At 42.6% G+C, this 19,436-nt stretch overlaps 1 protein-coding gene across 4 annotated transcripts in view; it reads right to left on the bottom strand.

The window, feature by feature from the left end:
• Nucleotides 1-1,996: 1,996 nt before the first annotated feature.
• LOC139406742 (pre-B-cell leukemia transcription factor 1) overlaps nucleotides 1,997-19,436 on the bottom strand; it is an 88,966-nt gene continuing 71,526 nt past the window's right edge. The window contains exons 3-10 of one of the 4 annotated variants that reach the window (XM_071149724.1): nucleotides 16,457-16,704; nucleotides 14,695-14,757; nucleotides 12,686-12,876; nucleotides 11,345-11,480; nucleotides 10,005-10,164; nucleotides 9,007-9,119; nucleotides 8,461-8,550; nucleotides 1,997-5,465 (exon numbers count right to left, since the gene is read on the bottom strand). In XM_071149724.1, coding sequence (XP_071005825.1) covers nucleotides 5,373-5,465; nucleotides 8,461-8,550; nucleotides 9,007-9,119; nucleotides 10,005-10,164; nucleotides 11,345-11,480; nucleotides 12,686-12,876; nucleotides 14,695-14,757; nucleotides 16,457-16,704 — 1,094 coding nt within the window. In that variant the 3' untranslated portion in view covers nucleotides 1,997-5,372. The remainder of the gene's footprint in view (nucleotides 5,466-8,460; nucleotides 8,551-9,006; nucleotides 9,120-10,004; nucleotides 10,165-11,344; nucleotides 11,481-12,685; nucleotides 12,877-14,694; nucleotides 14,758-16,456; nucleotides 16,705-19,436) is intronic. The other 3 variants (XM_071149726.1, XM_071149725.1, XM_071149727.1) reach the window with 3 other exon arrangements.

Genomic DNA, 19,436 nt, shown 5'->3' with positions numbered 1-19,436 from the left:
TGTCTCCTTTATGAAACTTCCAGCACCAGAGGATCAGAATAATTAATTACAGATCTGTGGGTGGCAATGCAAAGGTAAGAAGAAACGCAAGCATTCCTTCCAACAACATTTTGCTCAAGTGACTTTGCCAAACTGAAAACCAATACAAATAGACACACACTTAGACCAGAGTTCCATCCATTTCAGTCCATGAGGGACCTCCATAATCTCCTGCCCCCCAGGACCACAACCCTTCAGCCCCTGCAATCAGACCACAGCCCCTCAGACCCTGCCATGTCTCTGCTTCCATAGCCATTCCCTCAGGCTTGCATTGCAGCCCTTCATACGGTGTATGATGGTTATTGTATTCCTACAGTGTATGTGTAATGTGCTGGCAGGCATTGGTTTTCTTTACGCACACTGTGAATAACACTAAACTTGATATAGGGTACATAGGGTACATTATGCATTGTGTTGCCATTGATACAGTGTGGGCATTGGCAAGGGATTTGTGTGCGACATGCATTAGGTTGAAAGTATAGATATGACATAAGCTATGTATTAGCACTGAGACAGCTTATGCTCAACAAATGTGTGTTATTGGATACTATAGCAGAAAACAAACACAAAATCAAGCACAAATGAAAAATATGGATTGTGAGGGACTACAAACAGTGGCCAGCAATAAACACCACCACTTTGGTTGGCATCGGTCTTCTTCCTAACTTAATTTGTTTCTCAGACACCGGTCCCTTGGCTGCTGACCTTTCAAAAAGACGCATCTAAAACAGCCAATATGGCAAAAACAATTTATGTTTGAGAAGTAATTTATTCATGAAGTGCAGCTGGAAAAAGGAGTGTGTATTGATAGAACTAGAGAAATGCCAGAGCTTTTTAAAATACAAGTCCCTTTAATTTGCCCAAGTACAAGACATAGAACAAGCGGCTTCCCCTTGTAGATCAATATTGACATACTAAATACCACCTAAAAACCAAAGCATGTTAAAGGGATTATGCGTATTGCATATTTATAAGAAAAATATAACCCATTACCACAGAATATATAATATTGCTACATGCACTGTGTAGAGTGCTGTGCATCCCCAATTGCTCTGTGCATTCAGTAGGATAGCTTACAGTACAGTGAATTCACGACAAGTGTTTGAATGGGCAGCAAGGTACAGGTGAAACTCATTAACCAGGTTGTTTTGCTGATGATTAAAGCACTTGAATAGTAAGTGCAACTGATTTTCTACTCAGTATGGGATTTATGCCTTTTCAAGAGAGCAACGTACAGTAATTAAACTCACAATACCTTTTCGGTTTGTAAAGCCATGGTGAATATATTAAAGCATACAGTACACATCCAACAGTTCCTCGCTTTCATCCTCCTAACAGAGCCGACAAGAAACCCTTTGAAAGAAACAAGGAGACATCCCCATGTAATTATATTTGATCATGTTTGCATATGTCACTCCCACAGTCTCCGTCACGCTCTGTGATTTGGCTGCTCTCTGATCGTTTTGGAAACCTTTCCTAGTTCCTTATCCCCCCCTCCTCCCCTCTGCTATGTGTAGGATGTAGGAGGGGGAACCGGGGGCGTCTGTCTGCTTGCTGTAAGCACACAGCTTTCACTCACTTAGAAAACTGAGAAAATGTCCCCTTCACACCCTCTCCAGCTCACCCCAGCTCTGGCGTTATGTCAACAGTGAGAAAATGCCCCCAATGCTTAAGCATGTTTTTGAAGTGTGATGTGCGATCCTATCCAGAGGTGAAGGACTGACAAGTCTGAGACGTGTAAACTTGTGTCCTACAGTAACTTATGACCCTGACCCTGTTACTGAAGTCTTATATGTCTTAAATTCACAATCCTTGATTTGTTTTTCAGTCAGCTGCATCCCACCTACTTGGTTTTGTTATAAAGCTATGGGACGGGGCTGAATAAATTCATTTCATGTATGGAAATCTCCATAGTATGTGTGTGACAAGAAAAACCAATGAGGACAATACAAAAGTATGCAACAAAAGAAACAATTTATTTGGAATATGCATTAACAGTACAAAGAAAGAGACCATAAAACCTACACCTTGTTAGCTATTTATTTCTCCACAGAAAACGGGTTTTAAATCGGAGTAGTTTTGCAGTTTCCAATGTTATACTTTTTTTTTTTTTTACATATGCAGAGAGATCTTAAAATGTCAAACCTGTCAAGAAAAGGATCCATGATTTCACTCTGAAATCTTTATAAAAAATAAGTTCAACATTCAAAAACACTGCAGTACGGTATTTTATTAAAGAACAAAAGACATGCCACAAAGAAAACATTTGATGTTTTACAAATTGTTCAGTTTCTTCTTTCTTTTTTATAGTTATTTTTTTCTCTCCCTTTTATATCCAAAAACTAAAAGCATCATTACATGAAGCTTTCAATAATAATGATGATACTGGAAAGGCAATGTGAAAAGTAGAGTAACTTTTACTTATTTTACGGGCAACGCATCACAAAAGCTACTGTTCTGCTTGCCACATGGCTAAAATCTGTATCGAAAGACCACTCAAACATACTCCACTCATAGTGTCCACTCAACCTATGTGTTGTCCGTCAACTGGACTATCAGATGTGGGAGCAAATTAAGCCATTTGTAGTTATCAAAAAAAGAACAAGATTTTGCTTCACTCATCATAGTACACGTCCACGTCTCCAATAAGTACATCAAATATAAAATGTAGTTTGTGAAGGAAGAGCTAAGTTCTGTGATATGCAGTCTATGGTGGATTCAGCTGTGTGGTACTGTAGTTATCTATACAGATGTTGGTTATGATTTGAAATACTATATAATGTATATAGCTATTACCATGGATTTAGTTGGGCTAAAAACACTGTCACGAGATAGTGTTCACACAAACCTTTCACATCACCTTTAATTAACAAGACAGTACCCATTTTTAGAAGCATGCTTTTGTGTCAATGCTTTAGAAAGTACAAAGTGAACCAGTGAGCGGATTATATCCGTAATGTGAAAGGAACTGTGTCCTACTGTCTGTCTGTCTGTCTCTGTCAAACATTTACTCTAGCTGCTTTGTTTTGAAAATGGATACTGTCCAATTCCCCCCCCAAAACGAAAAACACGAATAAAGGTGCACATCTACATACATAGAGCATTCTTGGGCTAATTCACATTATGCTAGTAAGAAAAGAAAATAGAGCGTACTGTAACTCCTGTAACCAAGCGAAAGAAAAGTAAAACAGTAGCCAAATGTATTTATTCACAACGTGAGAACATATATCCAACCGTCTGTATCTGTCTGTGTGCCATCAGGGTTAGTCTTTTCCATTTAATTTCTATAAACAAACACTACTGTTTTCGGACTGCATTTTGGTGTTCTGAGTACAGAAAGAGTAGCTGAACATTCCCATGAGATGCACGTGGAGTACTTCAGTTAATACACTATTTTACAAATCAAACAAAGTCGAGTTGGTCAAGCTGATCCCAATGTATAGAGCTGAAGCTTTTGTAGTTATTTTTTGGTATCTACGTAATAGTATGGTGGATATGTTAAAATGCCCAAGAAGGCAATATGTATTTGTGTGTAAATAAATACTGTAGCTAAAATCAAATACAACAAAATTAATAAATCTAATTTTTGTATTTTTTATTTGCGTAATTTAGACTGGCGCCATATGCTAGGAGGATGCTGAAACATAAGAGTGAATAGAGACCAACCTTGATAACCAAAATGTAAAAACAGGATGATATGAGTGATGATATTGAATGGAGAAATTCAAACCGGGTGACAATAATAAATGGACAGAAATATACTACTGAGAAATAGGAAATAAAAGGGCTAACTAGCACCAAAAACACCAAACAAAGACGGTAATTTTGAGAGATATTTCATCATGTGTAGTCGTGTCTTCAATTACTACAACATCATACCACAAAATCAGAATTAAAATCTACATTAAAAATGCCTTTTTTTTGTTGCACTTAAACAAGTGATTTTGGTTACCAGCAGTATTTGGCTATTACGATAACACTGATGTACATTGATGGTGATAATGGTAGTGTATGTGTGTGTACAGTGTGTATACACACCATATGTTCCGTATATGTAGACTGTATAGAATAGAGTACAACTATCATTAATGTGTGTTCTCTGTACTGTTTTCTTCTCTTTGACAAATATAAGTGTTACCCATGGTAATCACTGTAAGTGACTGTGCTCAAAGACATATTGGCTTATTATAATTGATGCTAATGTACTCATTGATTAAGTGTTCTGGGTAGATTTTAAACTCTGCAGGTCAATGGTCTCTGGATGCAGTGCACACTACAAACAATATTTCAAGAGCAGTGAATTTATTAGAATTCCAGTAGCTAGAATCACCACGATCCAGTCCCTTCTGACCTTCCAAACAGTCTCTTCCATTTATTCTGGAGCATACTGTTACTCTCATAATGTTTGCTTGGGCATTGTTCATCACTCATGCTATGCTGCATTCAGTATGAGCAGAAAACATAGGCTACCATTCTTGCAGTAAAAAATGTTTAATGTCTTATTGGCCAATGTAGAAGCTCTGAAACGGAATGCTTAGAATGAGTAGGAAAGGTTGAATCTCCTTTTCAAAGCACCCTGTTGATACTCTACTAACATGAAATGTAATTAAATACAGTAATGAACAATTTTTCATATGAAATGTCAGAGGGATGTTTTATTTACAAGCACAATTCATATTACACAAATTCATCTCCTGTGTTGAACTTTGGCACTGGACAATTTTAATAGAATTTGTTTTATGTTGTGAATTAAGTAATTATATAGGGTGAAACTTGTCACAAAGGCAAAACTGTCCTTAAAAACAAGCCTTGAGACAGGACAAGAGGAGATTGAGAGCTACTGTCTATACCAGTAATTACAACAACAAAAAACAAAGCTTATTTAGAAGATGTCCCGTTGTTGTTGTTGTTTTCTTGTTATTTTCAATAGAGGTAGTGTGAAAAGCATTTAAATCTACAAGATACGGGCCATACTGTATACACGTGTTGTAACTGTTTTCCTACTGTGTTTATAAGTCAGATGATCACACAATGAGGCAACATGGATATATGGCGAAGAAAACTGTACAAACAGACAGTGAGGGGATTGTAGATAGGTGGAAGAAAAGAGCCCTACTCAGGCTACTGACTGACTGACTGTGTCATGGTTGGTTGTAAAGAACTGTCTGGTGGTGGTGATGGTGTTTCATTCTGTAGTCCCCACCCATAGAGAGAGGTCTCCTGCCCTGTGACGAGTCTAGTGTGTCACCTCCAGTCCTGATGGGGGGGGGCTGGATGATCGAGGGTGGAGGTTGGGGCTGTCTGGACGGCGGTGGAGGAGAAGGGTGGAGGGATCAGTTGGACGTGTCCGAGTGAACACTTCCGGGTCCTTCTGTGGGGGATGTCACTGATGAGGGGGTGGTAGCATCCTGCCAGCCTACGTTTGCCTGAGAGAGAGACAGGAGAGACAGAATGGAGGGAGGAATTATGAGCCCAGGCATAGGACACTAATTATACCCTATGTCTTTGCTTCTTTTTTTCACTTCTCAATCAGAGTACATATTCATTATACAGTTCAATTCGTTTATAATATCATCTTATCTGCAGTACTGAATGCCATATCTGTGAAGTCCTGGGGACACGTGTAGTAGGTACAGTATGAGCTTTACTAATGCTAGAACAACCCCAACACAACAAAACCAACATTCCACTAAAGCCTCAAGCCAAATCTGTATTGGACGAAGATCTGATTCACTCAATTTACAGTAACCTAGACCTCATATTTCAGAACAGAATTGTCACAAAAATTGTTACTTGTTTAAAGCAACTGAAAATTCTGTAAATCACATATATGTACCTCTCAGATCACATGCAATGTTCTCAAATTTCTATAATGAAGACAATTTTGTCTTCACTTCAAAAACAATACTGCATTCTTGTATCACTGGGGTTGAGATAAATGCAACACACATAATAATAACAGTGACAATGTCTGACAAGGACCTTAAAACAAAAGTCCCCAAACAGTCATAAGAGGAATCAATGGTCGCCAATTGTGACGTTGAATGAAAACACAATGAGGGATGCGTAAGCCATTTCCAATCCCGGAGACAGGCCTGCTAAAGAGCATTGAGATATTAATAGCAAATTTCATGCGATCAGAAAAACTGGAAATGGTCCTTGACAGCCTTTCATTTCAAAGCCTGTTATTTTAGCCAGAAGAAAGTCTGTAATCAAAAATGGAGGAAAAAGAAATGTCTTCAAATGTCTGACTTTGGTGACACTCTCTCTGTCTATTTCCAAACTGTAATTACTGCTCTTGTCTACCACAAAACCCATTATGTAACTGCTCAGTCATTATCAACACAGAGAGAGGGGAGTCTTTTCCTCGTTTCACAGATAGGACGTACTGCCGACCTCTCTCTGTCTCTCTGTCTCTGTCTCTGTCTCTGTCTCTCTCTCTCTCTCTCTCTCTCTCTCTCTCTCTCTCTCTCTCTCTCTCTCTCTCTCTCTCTCTCTCTCTCTCTCTCTCTCTCTCTCTCTCTCTCTCTCTCTCTCTCTCTCTCTCTCTCTCTCTCTCTCTCTCATCCATCTGTAAAGCTGGACGAGCATAAAGGTTGATACACTGTTTCTAAGGTGACAGCTTTCCTGGGCTTTGCTTTGTGAATAGGTTCGACGCTGAGGTAAATGTGTCATTTTCAACTTCATATTCATCTATTCATCTCCAGCACCACCCCAACATCAACATATGTGAAAATGGCGCGTTTCTATGTTTTGTATAGATAGCGGAAGATAAGTGTTTTCAATGACACCATTGGTGTGCATCGTGTGATTTTAGCCAATTATGAGTAGGCATTGCCTACTAATTGCCTACCAATTGGTTGATGATATCATTGGAAACACTTACCTTCCTCTCTCTTTTACTACAAAACATAGAAACGCGTCATTTTCACATACTGTATGTTGACGTTGGGGTGGTGCTGGAGATGATGAACATGAAGTAAGCTAATTGTGAAATTTCCCTTTGACACAAATAGTATTGCAGTAAAATGCTGCAGAGAGGCAAGGAAATAAGCTAGTCAACCCCACTCCAAAATTCTAAAATGTATAAATGATTTCCGTAAGATATGATTACAGTTATTATATCTCCCCAAATCCTACATTAAGAATGGAGAACCATATTGGTATGGAAGGAAAGGATAACAACGTAGGCCTAGTCTGCTGTTGTCTCTCAAAAATCAGATAACACGATATCCTTCTCGTATTACGCAGTAAGAAGGTTCTTAAAAAGCTATGAAAGTGTGTGGAGAAAAAAAGAGAATATTGTGGCATTTTAGGACGTGGTACGGGGTCCAAGGATAACGACTATCCATAAGGTCAGGGTGTTGTCTGAGAACAGGGCTTGAACACGTCCGTAGTGCTCTCTCAGGGTTATCACAGCCTGTTCTGTGGGAGGGAGATGAGCGTAGAGTGGAGAGCAAGCCAGGAAAGGAGGGGGGATTTGAATACACACTGCATACCCCACTTTTGTTTTACAGGAGGCATTTCATCTCATTATCATATGGCCATTGAGGCACGACGGGAGAGGGAGCCAGAAGCCTAGCCGCGTGGCTGTGTGTGCCTGTGACCATCCTCTCTCTCTCTCGTCGTAGCTCTCACCGACCCACACTGCCGCGGCTCGCTGTCAGGGCCATTAGTGTGGCGGGAGCATGATCTGAGCAATGCGCTTGGATTGCTGTCCCAAGTCCACACTCCGCTCTCCTTGTGTCTGTCTTATTGATTTTCCCTTCTACGACACGGCTTGTCGCTGTGAATTTCCCTGCTGTTTGCAGCCGCCAGCTAACCTCCCCCTCCCTCCCCTCCTCTCCTCTGCCCTCACCCAAAACACACACACACTTCCCCCAAATCCAAACCCCCCCATCCTCTAAAAAAGAAGAAAAAAATATAACATGGTGGAAATACGCCCCCATGTTATGCCCCTCAGTGCTCTGTCGAGGGGCTAGCAGTTTGGCTAGTTTTATTTTTAGTGTGACTCTACTCTGGGGTTGTTCTGATAGGGTTTTAACGGGGCCTCTGGATCCGCAGTGATGATTAGGATCAGGTGGTCGGTGAGGGCGTTAGGGGGGCGACCGATCCACGCGTCAAAGGATGTGTCACCTGTTTGTGCCATTCCTGCACGGCCGCGATTGGCTGCAGGTGCTAAGGGAGAGCTGATTGGACGTGACAGGCTCAGGCGGCCGCTCCGTGTGTGTGTGTGTGGCCGGCCCCACGCCGTTCTGGCGTTCTGCCCGTGGCGTGACCGATACAGAAGCAATCAACTAGGTGACTGTGGTGGAGCTGAGACAAGTCCTACTAAGTGGCATTCTGAGCCCTATGGCTTTGAAATAATTGGTTGGGGGAAAAGAAAGCGGGAAGAAACGTGTGTTTTTTTTTTCTCCTTACATTGATGCCCTGCGGACTGTACATCTGGCTGGCTGTGAGGCCCTCACTGTATCCGCCTGTCTGACTGATAACATGGCGAAGGGTATCCACCTGAAACACAACAGAGGAACACAGACAAAGCAAGGTCAGAGCACAGAAGATAAACAAGACTAACACTGTAAGACAACGACAAGAAGGAGCGTGATACAGAGTACAGGCAGAGAAAACACACAGGAAATACATCCAGCCATGGACAATAGGAAGAAAGATAACCAAAACATGTCATTACGTGTTTAGAAGACTGTCGAAAGGATGAAATTAGTGAGAGCTGCAGAGAGCACTGAATTATTTTCATCCTTACACTCGCTGTAATGTTTTAGTATGGTGGAAGACGATACCTTGAAAACCCTATGGTGTGGCGCTATTAGGAGCCCATAGTTATGTAGACACTGGGGGAGTACTGAGATGCCTGTAGTGCGTTTAGGATAGATTACAAGGCCTTTTCTTAGGGAGGTGGATCTGTTCCTATAGTAGTATCTTCTGCACTGCTTAGTTATAGGGCCCTACCTGTGACTGCACGTTGGCTCCCACCTGAGCCCCTTGGTACGAGTCCCCATTGAGAGACTGCACGCTCATGAACAAGTCGCCGGAGTTTGACATGTTAAAAGATCCAGCAGAACCTGGAAGAGGAGAGAGGGAGCACTGGAATCACAGAGCAGCGAGAAAGAGGAGCAAGCAGAGCAGGATTCAGCCACTTGGCCCCGTCCAGGGTTAGACCCGGAGAAGCACCATGCAAAGTGTCAGCAGGCAAACAAATGCAGTTAGCGCTGGACGCAGGGGTGGAAAATTCCAGTCCTCAAGGGCCTGCTTGGTGTCCCAGTTTTGCCCCTAGCCCCAGCTAACACACCTGACTCCAATAATCACCCAATCATGAGCTTCAGTTTCGAATGCAATTTGATTAAATCAGCGGTGTTTGCTAGGGATGGAGGAAAAGTGTGACACCAATCTGGCCCTCGAGGACTGGAGTTGCCCACCCCTGCGAGAGACAAAAGTTAGAAGTAGCGCTAGTGTTAGGGCTAGGGCCAGAGCGAGCGGACAGGTTAGAGAGTGGCAGCATAAAGCTGAGGGAACGGTGAGTCGAGTACAGTCGTCAGATGTGTTGTTGTTGTGACTATTTGTCAACATGAAAGTAGAATGGTAGGATGTCTCTACAGTCAAAGTATCATGAATGATATGTTATTGTGTGATATTATTATGTTATTGTGTTTCTGTAAAACTGTAATTCGTGGTCAACAAGATCAATGAATTCAGTAAATTCAATTGGTACAACAAAATGTAAATGTTCTATCTTGAGATAAAGTACAATAAAAGGTGTGTTAATTGAAAAGAAGACAACAGCGAAGGAAGTATTGGGAGACTTGACATGGGGTCCTGGTATCCTACTCTTGGACAAAGCCATTTTTCCTTTTGTTCTTTTGACTTGAGCATATAAAAATGCCCTTGACTGATATAGAGTGCATTCAGAGCCTTCCAAATAACCCATTGGTATTATTCTTTAGTCTCACCTGCAGAATTTGGAGTGGAGGGCGAGTTAGCCTGGCTCCCATGTGAGGATACGTTGGTCGCGTTCACAGCAGTTTTGGCAGCGTACATGTTGGCTTCTTCCTGGAACTTTCCAATGTTTTTCTTGTATCTGATTCTTTTATTTCCGAACCAGTTGGAAACCTGTACAAACAACGTGCAACTTGTAAATGCTTACACAATGTTAATGTTACACAAATACATTTCCCACTTTTTTACTGAGCAAATGTGTGAAATCAGAATCCGAATGAGCTCTGCATGCATGGCCCTCCACTGTCTGGCATATCCTATCCGACACTGAAGAAAGACTTTGCCTGAGTCCCAAATGGTATCCTACACCCTTTATAGTGCACTACTTTTAACCAGAGGCCAATGGGCCCTGGTCAAAGGTAGTGCAGTATATAGGGAATAGGGTGCCGTTTGGAACAGAGCCCTTTGAGGTAGTAGTGAGTACTACCACTCGCTACGTAGACCAGTCCTGTGAATCAACATTAGTGGCAGAAGGGAATGATTGCCAGTAACAGTCTCATTATGTCAGTATGACTGCAGCTATCATCAGAGCTCACGCTAGCATCAATCAGTCAACATCCACTATCTAACACCCATTACAGCTAATGGACTCCCCGATCAAGCTACCAGGATAAGCCAGGTAGCGCTAATGATAAATAACATTAAAATAAAAAACTAAATCAATCCGGTTGCTGAGTTTGAACGAATGCAGAGAGAAGGTAGGTAAACATATTATTTTATCATAGACCCAGGAACACAGAGGTCGAGTCCCAAATGGAACTCTATTCTCTATGGGACCTGGTCAAAAAGGGCTCTGGTCAAAAATAGTGGACTACATAAGGAAAAGGGTGCCATTTGGGGCACAGACAGATGCTCAACTAATCATTCAGACCCTGAAGCACGTTGTTATCATCAAACAACGCCCAGATGCATCCTCAAAATAATTTTGCATAAACTTAATGAAACCGTTTGAGGAGATGATGGACGAGAAACACATAACATGACAGCTGTTTACCTTGGTATTGTTGGTGCATTCTTAATTACATGATCAATCATCATATTACACTATCAATTTAGTCCCTGTGATGTAGCCTATGAATTAAGAAAATAATGTAATGCTCACATCTTAAAGGCTCAGCGCAGTCAAAAAACAGATTTTCCAGTTTTGTATGTATATTTCCACACAAGGAGGTTGGAATAGTACTGTGAAATTGTGAAAATGATTATAATGGCCTTCCACATTATCCACTACTGCCTCTAGTCCTGTTCTACGTGTACTGTGGCCTTCCAGAAGACAGGTGGCACTGTACTGTACCTGTGAAACTGTGATGGAGCACTTCTTGGCCAGCTCCTCCTTGGCCTCTTCACTAGGGTAGGGGTTAGACAGGTGCGAGTAGAAGTACTCATTCAGGATCTCTGTCGCCTGTTTGTTGAAGTTCCGTCTTTTCCGTCTACAAGGAGAATGATAGAAATTGGTTAGTTAGGACCGGAATAAACACTATGTAAAATAGGAAATGAGAGGAAATGTGTCAAAGCCACTTGTGGTAATACAGGCAAAACTGGGGCACCTCATACAGTAACAACACAACTACCACCCAATTTGATCCAATACCTTCCATACAACTGCCACCCCATTTCAATACAGCTGCCTAAGCTGGTACGAAATATGTTTTCTTTGCGGAGGTTCACTAATAGAAATGAACAACGCCTGCAAATCCTGACAAACAACAGAACACTGGCCTTCCTTATTAAAGGCTAGAAAACGTGCCGTAAGCACGCGCTGATGCTAGTTCAGTTCACTGACCCCTCCATCTCTTCCTCCTTCTCCATCTCCACCCTCTATCAGGTTATGTCTGCATGTGCCACATCTCATGAGAGGGCTTTACATAAGCTAGGTCGGGAACCCTGTAAAATGCTTGCCTCCATGCATCGCATCGATTGACTGGTGAAAGAGATTTGTGCTGAAATCTTCGTCCCGCACTCCAAAAGCCTGCTTGAGAATATGTAAATGTGCACAGCATGGTGCTAGGGCAGGCTGCAGATTAATCAGTAAAGCTGAGACTGGTAGGGAGGCAGTGCCTCTCTCTCTCTCTCTCTCTCTCTCACTCACTCTCTAACTGAAAGCCCGTCCCTTCTTCCCCTGTCTCCCTCCCTGCACCACAGCCACAATCATTTGCAGAAGAATAGGGGGGGGCAGGGGGGGGGGAGCTTTGTAAGAAGAGCCCAAGCCTAATTTAAATGTTATGCTTCCGACTCCGACTCAGAGTGAGATTTATCCTCGGAGAAATGTATGCAAATCCAAAACATGCATCAAAAGGAACAAGGGATTATATTAAAAAAGGGAAATATTTAGCGTTATGGAGCCTGGAGAGAGGAGATAATTGTCAGCGGCCAAGAAGCAAGGCTGTATGTGCTGGTTCAAATGGCACCAATAGATGATCAGCGAAGATCAGTTGTGATGATGTTGTATAGAGTGGTGGTAAGCTGTAGAATAACACGCTGTCAACGTGGCTGTAAAAGCACCTGATGTGAATAATGCAGTTACAGGTATGGAAATACTGTAGCTAGCTGTGCGAGTCAACAAAAACATTGCAGTGGCACAGTGACTTTGCACACGGTCATTTGCACAGCTGTAGGCACACACACAGACACACACCTGGCGTCGAGGAAGCGGGAGCGCAGGATCATGACGGCCTCGCAGGTGCTCTGTTTGAGCTGCATCTGGATGGAGCTGAACTTGCGGTGGATGATCCCCACCATGCGCTCGATCTCCTTGGGAGAGATGGGCCGCGTGCGACTCTGCTCCCTCAGCAGGTTCATCACATGGGTGGTGAACTCGTTACAAGCCTGCAGAGGGGTGGGGGGGGAACAGACAGAGAGAGAGAGAGAGAGAGAGGTGATCAGATAGATAGAGCAATCTGGTTTGTTACATTTACATTTGAGTCATTTAGCAGACACTCTTGTCCCGAGTGACATCAGTTTCTTCTATCTAGACTGTCAAAAGAAATGTTGTTGGTGAGAGTTTTCATAGCAGCCTCACCATGATGATGGTTATATACTATATGTCTATTGACGGGCTGGGAGGTGTCCTCTAGCATTGGATTAATGCAGTGTTTGTATACAGTGCAAAAATATACTGTATGGTATTCTACATCAGTCAAGGTCATGCACAAAGACAGAAAGGAAAAATTTGATGCAAATTAAGAGGTGTTTAATGTATGTAGTTCATGGGAATGCTTCCATGTTGTGAAGTCAAGGGGGAATATAAGTGGTGATATTTTTCATATTAAACAGAAGTGGCAATGGCAACTGTAAGTGTCGTTTTTCAGAAAGGAGACATGGAGAAATGACAGCTGCTAGTCCCTGCTGACGAGCAGCAAACCTTCTCTTCTTACCGCAGTCGAGTCGCAGCTGAGCGGGTTGAGAGATTAACATGCCATGATGATACACTCACCCTCCTGTGTGGCACTAGGCGTGAACCTGACATGATATTACAGTATGCCTCTGTCTCTCTCCCTCTGTCTCTCTCCCTCTGTCTCTCTCCCTGTCTTTTTCTCTTTCTCTAGAACTCTTTATTGTTCTCCCTCTCCCTCTTTCTCTGTCGTGTCTTGTTCTCTTTCTCCTTCTAATTCTCCCCCTCACTTTCTCTCTCTCTCTCTCTCTCTCTCTCTCTCTCCATCACTCTACAATATGTCTGTCATAGTCACACTCATCTCAAAGGGCCCTTATTGACATGAAAGCAATAGTTATCAAAGCAGAAGTATGTGAATGAAGAGAGACAGTAACAAGACAAAGTACAACAATACCAAAATGTCTGTACAACGAATGTAAATGACAGTGAATAGGTGGTGATGATATGAGAGGGAAGGTGCAGAGTAGTCATGCGGTTGGTGTCATACAGTGATGCATGGGGATGACAGTGAAGCCATCTGGCACAGCCCCAGATAGACTATAGACATAATGTCATCGTAACAACACACACACACACACACACACACACACACACACACACACACACACACACAAATGTATATCCTGGATCATGTGTATGTGGGCCTTGTCTGAAACAAAATACATGCAAACATGGTATAGTGCAATGTACTGATTATGATGCTACTGGAAGCATCTAAAGCAAGCAGACATAGCATCGATTACAAATAAACATATAGAAAGAAAGAAATATATAGAAAAATAATAAAGAAAAAAAAAACTGTTAAACCACAAATAAATTGTGGTGATAAATGATAAGTGAGTTATAGTATTTATTTTTCTCCGTAAGCAACACTACGGCTTTAAAAGACTGGGTTGCCATCCAGTTCCTAATCCTGATCCTGACAGTGAAGGTCTGTTCCCTATCACTGAGATTGTAAGGGAGGGAAGCGTGGTATAAAATGCTGGGTTTAGAAAGCTCTGGGTTGTAAATAAAAACACTGGAGCCAAGGTTCACATTTGATTCGCGAATAGATTTAGTTACTAACCCAGTTCATAAAAAACTAGTCAGATGTGGAAAAATGTATTTGATTCAACACCTCCCGAAGGGTGTCTATTTGGTAAACCACCTAACCAAAGTAAAATAATGTTATTAACTAATGATATTATGACTATAAAATACATTATCTCTCTACATAGTGTATGGTTGGGCAGTGGTCTGCAGTGGAGGAGTACCTTGTTTCCGTTGCCATGACTCCCTGTGTAACTGTCCCCCCTCCATCCGCACTGGGATACCATCTTAAATACAGTATATTACAGATATATTACATATTATATATAATTATATAGCACATTGTCAGCATGTAATGGTGGCATAGTCGCAGGACTGTTTTCCACACTACTTCCGACTGCTACAGTTCTGCCTATTGTATGTGGCTCCGGGGTGAAGTTTCCCCTAGGTACAGATCTAGGATCAGCTTCCCCTTCTCCAATCCTCAACTTAACCATTAGCGGGGACAATGCAAAACCGATCCAAGATCAGCGTCTAGAGGCAACTTTACCCTACTCCACTGTGTGCGTGTTTCAGGATGGCAACCCTGTCTACAGACTAGACTAACATCACAACACTGAATCCTGTTTACAGACTAGACTAACATCACAACACTAAACCCTGTCTCTAGACTAGATTAACATCACAACACTGAATCCTGTTTACAGACTAGACTAACATCACAACACTAAACCCTGTCTCTAGACTAGATTAACATCACAACACTGAATCCTGTTTACAGACTAGACTAACATCACAACACTAAACCCTGTCTCTAGACTAGATTAACATCACAACACTGACTTAGCTTTTTTATATAAATGTAAGCAGTGTCTGGGACTATACGGAAAATACATCTGCATTTCATCAAACAGGGCATTCATTCCAGCCAGTCAGGGCCTTAACATTTGACTGTGTGTATATTGGTTAGGAAGTAGACAACGTTATGCAGTAAAATCCACTCTGATTTATTGGCATGGTAGATAATGACATGGAGGAGAAGAGAAGGAAACTGCACATTACATAGGGATGCAATGGAGATGAGAGAAAATCTGTCACATCTTTAGATGGATGCCATAAATGTAGAAAGTCTCCTTAAATTGGGATGTAAATATAAAAAGATGTATGGCACAGTTGGTAGAGCATGATGCTTGCATGCCAGGATTGTGGGTTTGATTCCCGGGACCACCCATATGTAAAATGTATGCATACAGTCGCTTTGGATAAAAACATCTGCTAAATGGCCTATACAGTGAGCTCCAAAACTATTGGGACAGTGACACTTCATTTTAGTTTTTGGCTCTGTATTCCAGCACTTTGCACTTTAACCTCTTAGCCCATTGTATAATTTCAAAACCAGACTGTCAGCTTTAATTTGAGGGTATTTTCATCCATATCGGGTGAACCGTACATAAGCCCCCCCCCCCCCCCCATCAAGCTTGTGACTCTACACATTTGTTGGATGCTTTTGTTGTTTGTCTTGGTTGTTTCAGATTATTTTGAGCCCAATAGAAATGAAATGGTAAATAATGTATTGTGTCATTTTGGAGTCCCTTTTATTGTAAATAAGAATATAACATGTTTCTAAACACTTCTACATGAATGTGGATGCTACCATGATTACAGATCAATTCTGAATAAATCGTGAATAATGATGAGTGAGAAAGTTACAGGGGCACAAACATCATAATGCTGACCTCCCCTGTTATTGTAATTCTCCAAATGCTGAGAGGTTTAACATGTCTTGGTGGTATGATATTTGTGCGTCTGTAACTTTATCACTCATCATTCTTCAGGTAGTCATAGGTTAACAAACAATCACTGTGATGGGAATGGTGATGGGTGGAGCTGGTGCGTTTGGGTTACATGGTTAGAGTATGTGATTATGGTAAAAGACACCTAAGACAGTAGTTCTCTGAGGGGTGAGTGTATCCTGTCCATCCTTACCTGTTCGTATTTCTCCAGCTCTGTGTGGTAGATCTGTCTGATCTGAGAGAGCTTGGCTCTGTAGTCCGAGTGTTCCGCTGAGTTATCCGCTCCTGCCCCGCCTCCTGAGGCTGCAGCTGCAGCCGCAGCCGCTGCAGAACCGCCCCCTTTCTCAGGTCCAGACACGCCCTCCGCCAGCAACATGTTGTCCAATCGCATGAGCTGGGCATCTGGAGGCTCCTCCTCCTGAGCGCCACGGATACTCAGCACTGCAAACGACAGGAAGGGTCAGAGGTCAGTCACACAGGTCACCAATCACAGCGTCGTGACACCATAGGTCACTCACACACAGCGCTGTGACAGCATAACAAGCTGTCGGCTGTAGGCAGCACTCCACACCCTGCCTGACTCCACGCCCTGCCTGACTCCACGCCTGACACACAGAACACACACACCATGCCTGACACATCCTCCTCCTTTGGTCTGGAGAGCAACGGCGTGGCAGAATTGTTTATTTTCTCCGCGGTAACGCTTGGTGGTGCATCCATGTGGACTGTAAAAGCCAGCAGGCTCAGACTGAGACTACTCGAGTACAGTGTGTAGTGTAAATGGCAGTAGAAGTACATAGTGTAGTGTTGCTGGCAGTAGGACATCCCTGTCAAGACAGGGTTCATCCAGTTGATAAATCACCTTCCTCTTTATGGTTCATCTCCGTGCCAGAATAAAGGCTACGGCGCTAGACTCTGGCAAGACTACACTATAACAAAACTCAATTTATATAATTTCATTAACTTAAAATGCAACTTCAATAATAACTACCAGAGCATTGGCCAGGACTGCTTGGTATTCAATACATATGTCATAAAGCAATTTGTGATATTGGAGGAATAAATAAACAAATACTATAAATGGGGTTTACGCTCTGATAATGAATGAGATATCGTCTCTGAGGACTCAGTTTTGGCATCCCAAATGGCACCCTATTCACTTTATAGTGCACTACTTTTGTCTAGGGCCCACAGGGTTTTGGTTGAAAGTAGTGCACTATACAGGGATTAGGGTGCCATGTGGGGACATCACCTCGGTGACATCACTGGTGTCTTAGGTGCCTTATATCAGTATTGGGACACATTGAACTGTGGATAATGGTGGTTTTGTACTTCACTGATTACCAGTTCAGTGTGTAAATGTGACCTCCATGCATTCACACAGAAAACACACTGATTGATGCTCTTACCGTGGTGCTTGTTTACTATTCTTACAATGCCCTAACATTGCTGGTTCTTAAAGCGTAAGGATCTGGGCGACAACTGAAGTCTGTCATTGAGCGATAGTGCACATTGTGAGGCCAAGCACTGGACTTGGCAGTGCGTGTGGAGTGGCAGAGCGAAGGTATTCATGCTGTTCCCTTTCCTGCCTCTAGAGGTCTCCCTCGCTGTTCATTAGGGTAGACAAGGCCGACCTTCCACTTTCTGAAATAACACACACTCACAGATCTATCCATTCCAACTACAAACACCTTCTCCCACTGTCTATGAATTCAAACTGATAACAGGGAAGGCAAGTGCATCAAATGTAGCATACACCATGTCATTACTTTAAAGGCTACAGCCACTTATCCAGGCTGCATCACATCCTGCCGTGATTGGGCCCCGCGTCACTCGGGTTTGGCCGGGGTAGGCCGTCATTGTAAATAAGAATTTGATCTTAGCTGTCTTGCTTAGTTAATTAAAGGTTCAATTTAAAATGTAAAATATGCAGCATGTATATACGGTGCCTTCGGGAAAGTATTCAGACCCCTTGACTTTTTCCACATTTTGTTACGTTACAGCCTTATTCTAAAATGGATTAAATCTGTTTTTTTCTCATCAATCTACACACAATACCCCTTAATGACAAAGAAAAAACACGTTTTTAGAAATGATTGCTAATTTATAAAATAAAATCAACTGAAATATCACATTTACATAAGGATTCAGACCCTTTACTCAGTACTTTGTTGAAGCACCTTTGGCAGCGATTACAGCATAGAGTCTTCTTGGGTGTGATGCCACAAGTTTGGCACACCTGTATTTGGGGAGTTTCTTCCATTCTTCTCTGCAGTTTCTCTCAAGCTCTGTCAGGTTGGATGGGGAGCGTCACTGCACAGCTATTTTCAGGTCTCTCCAGAGATGTTTGATCGGGTTCAAGTCCGGGGTCTGGCTGGGCCACTCAAGGACATTCAGAGACTTGTCCCAAAGCCACTCCTGCGTTGTCTTGGCTGTGTGCTTAGGGTCGTTGTCCTGTTGGAAGGTGAACCTTCGCCCCCAGTCTGAGCGCTCTCGAGCAGGTTTTCATCAAGGATCTCTGTACTTGGTTCCATTCATCTTTCCCTCGATCCTAACTAGTCTCCCAGTCCCTGCATCTGAAAAACATCCCCACAACATGATGCTGCGACCACCATGCTTCAACGTAGGGATGGTGCCAGGTTTCCTCCAGATGTGACGCTTGGCATTCAGGCCAAAGAGTTCAATCTTGGTTTCATCAGACCAGAGAATCTTGTGGTCTGAGAGTCTTCAGGTCCCTTTTGGCAAACTCCAAGCGGGCTGTCATGTGCCTTTTACTGAGGAGTGGCTTCCATCTGGCCACTCTACCATAGAGGCCTGAATAGTGGAGTGCTGCAGAGATGGTAGTCCTTCTAGAAGATTCTCCCATCTCCACAGAGGAACTCTATAGCTCTGTCAGTGACCATCAGGTTCTTGGTCACCTCCCTGACCAAGGCACTTCTCCCCTATTGCTCAGTTTGGCAGGGTGGCCAGCTCTAGAAAGAGTCTTGGTGGTTCCAAACTTCTTCCATTGAAGAATGATGGAGGCCACTGTGTTCTTGGGGACCTTCAATGCTGCAGAAATGTTTTGGTACCCTTTCCCAGATCTGTGCCTCGACACAATCCAGTCTCAGAGATCTACGGACAATTCCTTCAACCTCATGGTTTGGTTTTTGCTCTGACATGCACTGTCAACT

This window comes from Oncorhynchus clarkii, chromosome 4 (assembly GCF_045791955.1).
Source record: "Oncorhynchus clarkii lewisi isolate Uvic-CL-2024 chromosome 4, UVic_Ocla_1.0, whole genome shotgun sequence".
NCBI classification, from domain to species: Eukaryota; Metazoa; Chordata; class Actinopteri; order Salmoniformes; family Salmonidae; genus Oncorhynchus; species Oncorhynchus clarkii.
The sequence above is the reverse complement of the archived record's forward strand: the minus strand, read 5'-3'. Positions and strand labels throughout refer to the sequence as shown.